The sequence below is a fragment of the Stigmatopora argus genome, chromosome 13, assembly GCF_051989625.1.
Source record: "Stigmatopora argus isolate UIUO_Sarg chromosome 13, RoL_Sarg_1.0, whole genome shotgun sequence".
NCBI lineage: Eukaryota > Metazoa > Chordata > Actinopteri > Syngnathiformes > Syngnathidae > Stigmatopora > Stigmatopora argus.
Window position 1 is genome coordinate 10,153,095 of NC_135399.1, and position 7,025 is coordinate 10,160,119.

The 7,025-nt window shown below is 37.6% G+C and overlaps 1 protein-coding gene across 2 annotated transcripts in view; it reads left to right on the forward strand.

The window, feature by feature from the left end:
- Positions 1 to 6,675, forward strand: part of lrp1bb (low density lipoprotein receptor-related protein 1Bb) — a 155,664-nt gene extending 148,989 nt beyond the window's left edge. The window contains exons 87-92 of one of the 2 annotated variants that reach the window (XM_077616628.1): positions 385 to 498; positions 2,015 to 2,091; positions 2,650 to 2,740; positions 3,221 to 3,371; positions 4,078 to 4,216; positions 5,021 to 6,675. In XM_077616628.1, the coding sequence (XP_077472754.1) occupies positions 385 to 498; positions 2,015 to 2,091; positions 2,650 to 2,740; positions 3,221 to 3,371; positions 4,078 to 4,216; positions 5,021 to 5,148 (700 nt within the window). In that variant the 3' untranslated portion in view covers positions 5,149 to 6,675. The remainder of the gene's footprint in view (positions 1 to 384; positions 499 to 2,014; positions 2,092 to 2,649; positions 2,741 to 3,220; positions 3,372 to 4,077; positions 4,217 to 5,020) is intronic. The other variant, XM_077616629.1, reaches the window with a different exon arrangement.
- The last annotated feature ends 350 nt before the right edge of the window (positions 6,676 to 7,025 follow it).

Below are 7,025 nucleotides of genomic sequence, written 5' to 3' on the forward strand. Positions count from 1 at the left end.
TACTTTTCCATGTAATGCTTCAGGTGAACTTAAAGATTATTTACAGCTGTGTCAAAAGCATAGAAGCATGTGTAGTTCCAGAAATTAATTCAACTTATCGCAGTATTGTTGAATTCTTTATTGCATTAAGAATTATGGATGCCCATTCTCTCTTGTTGATCCCACATTGTCAAAACACCTCATGAGTTTATTTGATCAAAACAAATTTAAGGTGAGACCATACCTCTTTTTTGATATTGGGTGAGCACCAGACTTGTCCAACATTTATTCCGCTACATAACTACGGTTCTACTTTAAGAGACTGTGTCGATCGGCACGCATCACACAAAGCGGCAGGTCAACAGTGTCAGGCCGTTTGATCACTTGGAACGCAATGTTTTGCAGCTGCACATCAGGGTTCAAGAACCAACGTTGCGATGAGCTGGCCAACCCGTGCGATTACTTCTGTCAGAATGAGGGGATGTGCACATTAACAGCGCTTAACAAACCCCGTTGCAAGTAGGTTACCTCGTATCCGCAGCCCCGTCACCCACTTTGTTGACGCCTCACTCAAATCCATCAGGTTCCCATTATTGTACAGTAGCTTGTCCAGGAAATGGGCCCATGCACCATCTTCAAGTTGTAACTACTTATGTAACAAGTGCTCAAAATACCGTAGGAAGGATGATTACATAGTCTAAATGATTACTGCCTGTCCTAGCTTTGAGTGAGCGTCCACTCAAGATGCAGTACGGCACAAATGGTAATCTTGTCAAGTGTTCTGATTAGTTAGCGCTTCCCAAGAAATCGACTTTTGCAGTGGCCACAAATTGTTTGGTCCCAAAAAAATGTGTGAAAAATAATAAGAATGAGCGGTGTGCTTCGGCAAATACCACATTCCAAAAATAACATTTTATTTAGTCTTTTTTCCCCTTTCAGAATAAGTTCACCCTGACAATTATTAACTACTAGTTGACCCTGTAGCAGGAATAACCAATTGTATTACTGTGGCATGACAGAAACAAAAAGTATCTAACAGCTTTATACAAAGGACTGGTTATAAATTAATTCTAATGGTTGTGCATGTCTCATCTGAAATCACAAGAAAGGTTTATTTTGGTTTATACTATTAAAAAACAAATGAAAACAAATATCCTCAGTGATCTACAGTCCAACTTCATCATTGGGGACTTGAAAAAAATTGGCCTTTCATTTCTCATTAATCTAAGAGAAAACAAATGGGCACTATACATAAGAAACTACAATACACACATACACTACTACTTTTAACAGCACTATACTGTTAATGCAGCATTATTTGATATATTTTGCACCAACCCTCATTTATTCCAAACTCTAGCGGGCTTATCAAGTTAAGCCAATGGCACTTGTTACATGATCAGTTCCTGCCTGACTCTCCTGGCCCTTACTGTCACTTGTTCACCCATCTCATGGAGCATTAAAACCCTCGGGGTGGGCGAACTCCAATCTGGCATCATGCGCTCATCAGGCTGCATTTAGCAACACGCATGACAGTGAGCTCAATACAAGGATCTCTTACAAGCGATATTAGCATGTCATGTTTTTTTTTCTCTCCCCCTAATGAAGCCCATTCTTTGTATATTTGGGAGAATGTCGACGCTCTGTTTAGGTTCATGTTGCTGTCCTATAAGCGGTAATTAATACGACCGTATGTAATTAGCAATGATTCATACATGCTTTCATTATCAGGTTGCACCTTCCCGGTTCGTTCATGCTTTATGAGTCCATCTGCGCCAGTTGTGTGAAATTACATACTACTACCTTCCCCGTTACAAGGCCATATATCATACGCCGGCGGAACACAGATAATGCAAAGACTTGTTGTGCCGCTATCATCTTTTCATTACTTTTCTATCCACAAGATATGTAATCAACATCAATAACATGCATGCGCATTTTGCGCTTTCTCCAGATATTGGTTTAAACATTTTTTTTCTTATCCAATGACTCAGCACGTTACTGGTGTTGTTTAATGGTATTTTCTTCTCACCAGGTGTTCTACCAACTGGGCTGGAACACAGTGTGAGAGACCCGCACCCAAAAGCAGCAGATCAGACAATACAAGTGGAGGTTAGTTTTTCAAAATTGACCCAAATAAGAGTGTTCGGACTGAAAAAAAAATGCATTCATCTCAATTGGGAATATAATTTAATATAGGGGTCATTGTTTCAGTCGTGAGTGCGGTTATGGAACAAATTAAACACGTAACTCAAGGCACCATCATCTTTACGTTTGAACAATTATTGGTTATTGTGATCGTTATTATTTATCCTTGTGATCACTGCGTTTTTGGTCATTTATTGTATTAGTTGAGTTATTTTGAATTTATTTATAGTATACTGTATTCATGTTTTCCTGGTGCTTTGTAAACATGTTTTTTAAAGTGAAAATTATTAGTATTATTCATAGTAATTGTTGTGTTTGGATTGAAATGCAACAGCTTTAACCCAGCAGATTCACTGTATTAAAATTTGAAATCATGCTGTTGTGGACCTGAAACACCTCATAAATCATTTTGATTTCAATATCAGGACGGCATTCACCCTGTATGCATTTGCACAATTATTAGCACAATGGTCATGAAGAAAATCGACGTTTGTGTTCATTTATCGTTCATCTCTCTCCTAGGGAGCATAGCAATTATTGTTCCTCTGGTTCTGCTGGTCATCTTGATCGTGATGGTGGTTGCGGGTATTTACATCTGCAGACGGAAACAAAGGTTGGTCACAAATCTCTCCGTTTTCTACACCGATTAAATTTTGAAAGCCAAAGAAAACCCACATGATATTTAAACTCGTCAGAACGACGTCAGAACTGCAAGGCAGCAATGCCAAATTTCACTGTGATACATAGCACAAATCTAGAGATGGAAATAAGAGCTTTGTCCAAACTGAACATGATTTTGTTTTCTGGGAACATCATAATCCATTAAACCCTGGATTGCTGTTCAGCTTTTCAGTTATTAACACAAAGCATGGCAGTTGGGTTTGTTTGACAGTTTGTAAAACTGTGCAACAGGATGCAATAGTGGTGAGTATGCCTACCTCTCGGTTAAGAAGTTAGTAATCTTTAATTGGCTCAAACAAGTCCAAGCTGACCCTACAGTATAAGCGCTACAGAAAATGATGTAACATGTTGATCAAGTAGCATTTCAGTCCTTGCATCAGTTAAATATTTTTTGACACAACAACGCCTTCAGGGGGAAACGTGTCCAAAGGCAACCCATGACCAATGGAGGGCTCAACGTGGAGATTGGGAACCCTTCGTACAACATGTACGAAGTGGACCATGACAACCATGCCGATGCAGGCAGTCTACTACGACCTAGTTTCACGCTGGACCCTCATAAGGTAGGATCAGATAACCAAAGAGTGGTTCAATTTATGTTTTTTTGTTTTTACATTGTAGTTTTTTATGCAGTAGTGTCTACTATCGTATATTAGCATTAGACTAGCATGCAAAAATGAAATTCGTATTGTATTGTTGTGCATAAAATGTATCATTTTCTTTGTGTGTTACATTTAGGGAGAGTGTAGTAGACCACGACCCATTAGCTGCCATTGACACCATTAGACATCAATTAACTTTTCAACTTAGGGGTTTGCCACGGTGAAACAGTCAATCGCCATCTGTTAAAACTGGGAGGGCTGGCAGCAATCAGTCTCTGTCAGCCTTTCCAAGTTCAAATGGATTGGATATCTACCAATGTCAGTTTTTTTTGTTTTGTTGAATTTCTGCATGTTTTAAGAAACAAAACAAAACTTTGAGGTTTAATTTAGGTAAAAGTACTAGTCCAGTACAAACTTTGACGGTATTTTCAATGAATAAATGTATACACATCTCAGGACTTAATGCCTATGATGAGCATACGTAATAACACATTTATTTACTTTTAATTTAGCTTAAGTTACAACCCCTTTACTAGATTTCCTCTCTTCTCCTCTTTCAAACTCAATTTCTCTGTAGTCTTTTGCATGTTTTTAATCAGTAACAAACAGGTTCTTTTTCGGGGGCGAGCTTTGCATGTTGAGTGGTGCGGCTTGCTCATGTTTGCAGGGCTGGTGTGTCAAATCCAGTGACCCTCACACCGTGGGTGTCAATTCGGTACCCAAAGAGGTAATCCCTGGACAGGTGAATTTCTCAAACCTCACTATGAGTTTGCCTGATAAGGAGATGAATCATCGTTGTATAGAATGTAAGCAATCCATGGGCGGGTTCCTGCAATGTTCTGTGTGTGATCTTAAATGTGATTGGTGGTGTCCAGTGCTTGTAAAATCAGATGAAAAGTCAATATTGATGATTAATATCATCAACATTGAGTGCTTATGGATTTCAAATATGCATGCGTGACTTGTATGGTAACAGAACAAGCATCTTGCATGCACCTCCGATTCCTCTGTACTTTTTTTCACCTATTCAACTTTGATTTCAATTACTTTAAAGAATTTAAAGAATTATTGCTTTAGTATACATTTTGTGTATTAATAAATGGCGCTTCTGTTGACTTTGTAAATTTGCTCACAAAAAAGGGACTGTCAAATAATACGCCATTTCACATTGACATTTTTTCATGGAAATCGTATTATTTTAAAGTTATCAATATGCTTCTTCTGACAGCACTCTTGTTGCCGTAGCAATGTGATTAGGCTGATTGTCCTGCTGGTATCCCGCTCGGTGTGCCATCTTTTGTTGAGGGAAGAAGGTTTTCATCCCAAATTTTACAGTCCACGGCACTGTTCATTGGAGCGCTAAAGTCGCCCAGTGCCCTTTGCACACAAAAAAATAGCCCTAAAACACAATGTTTCCACCTCCATGTTTGAAAGAGATGTTGTTCTTTGGGTAAGAATTACGTCGGGATCACTGATTTCTTTTTTTTAACTGTAGAATGGTTCGTGGACTTGGAATTTGTGAGTAAATGTACAGAGGATCAACTCCATTTCCTCCATTGTATGTCTTATTAATAGCCTTTTCTAACTGTTCTCGTTTCTCCTTAATACAGCCTATGAATTACACCAACCCAATGTATGCAAAGATGTATATGGACGGACAAAACTGTCGGAAGCCGCTCATCAGTATCGGCGAGAGAAGAGATCTACTCCCAAAGAAATTCGAGGGGATTATTCATGAAACCGCCGCATAGCCTACTTGAGTCTTTCTACCTTTTTTTTTTTTCATTATTTTTAATTTTTAAATACAGCAACCATGTATGATACAAAGGCGGTCAATCAACAACTCTCTACCAGGCCTTTAGGTCATATCAGCATTACGTGCTGGGTGTAATTCTCAACGCTATTTTCACATTGCTTTCTAATGTGTGTTTGAAGGTAGGTTACGCAACCCTATACTGAATGACACTCAAGCCTCTAAAGTGCAAAAAAATGTAATCACACCACGTTACTGTTTGCTCACATTTCACAATGTTTCGAGCTGTACCATCTGTTTCGTATGAAAGTGGATTGCTGCCACACCAGGGGAGGAAAAAAAATCCTGTTTTAACATGAGGACTTATTAGTTCGAAAGGGACTTGTTTGACTGCCACGGTTGGAAGAAATTAATAATAATTCATTCTTGGGATCCTTCCAGCGTCGATTATACATTTTTTTCTGTTAAAATTTGAACATTTTCACATTAGAAAGCTGTTTACATAATGTGTCAGGTTAAAAAAAAGTGAAGCCGTGATGTAATTTGAAAATGGATTATGTCCAGTCATATAATTTATCATATTATAAGGTGAAAACATGTCTTAACTTGCTAATTTTAGTCAAAACTTTAAGTGAAGTTGTGGCAGATTCCTGTTTGTTTCTTAAGAAACTATTCTAAGAAGCTATGCTACTCTTTTATCTTATACAAAAATAAATTTATAAATAAATAAAGGCTGCATGTTCAAAAAGGTTTAATATTTAAAATGGACACAGTGACATCATCCATAAGGAATTGCTCTGTTTCATTTTGCTTAATGCGCAAGTGAAGCTCATCATATATTAATGGAATAGCTTATCGTGTTAAAAAGAGTAAAATGAGGTATTGAATCTTTTTTTCCAGGCGTGGCAGTAATTCATATCCATAGATGAGCGAATCAGCGGAAGGGTTCATTGTTTATGGGATGATTTTTTTTCAACACTATAGTTAAAAATAAATTAAAACAAAAAAAAACTTTAGCACTCCACGTTTTGTCCTGATCTGATGAATCTGTTATTTGGATTTTCAGTGAAGGGCATATCGTGTTTTAAATTCTCTACCATGTTCAAGGACTTGAAACATAATCATCCATGTTAAGATTATAGTATGCTGTACAATAATGAGGTTTCTTTATTTGAAAGAGACTGAAGCCCACCTTGAATGTTTTCCGATCAGATCCTGTACTGTATGCTGAGAGGACAAAATGCTAAATATCATATTTTTCTAAATGTCATGTATCAACAGGTTGGCCAATGATGAACACAGATGGAATTTTACCACGAGGTTAGTTCAAGTATAGATATCGCATCGGTTACTTTCCAAAAACAGGAGGATAAATATAAAGACTTTTTATAATTTTATATTTGATTTGTATGTGGTTTGACTGCTATGTATTTTGACAAAATGTATTAAATGTAAGTAATTTTTTATATATAAAATGTAAATCATTATTGAATAAAAGGGGGTTTATTTCCATATGGCAGTTCTTTCTTCTCACCCCTAAATGCTCATTAGTTAATATTAGGAAGGATACAATACAAATCTCAATGAACAAAGCCATCGCTCTTTCCTTCCTCACATATTCTCAACACATCTCCCATCCACGGTCACCATAGCAACCAGAGAGAAGCCTGCCCTTTCTTTATCTGCAATGGCCCAAAACGGCAGAACACGCAGACCTCAATGTGCAGTACAGCACAATACTTGAAGGGTTTCCAAATCGGTGGTCTTGCATTTTTGTTGAAGTTTCAATTGTATAGGATGTCAAGTATCTGAGTAGCTTCATTTAGATTTCGGCCAAAGCGTACCTGTATGTATTTAAGTCA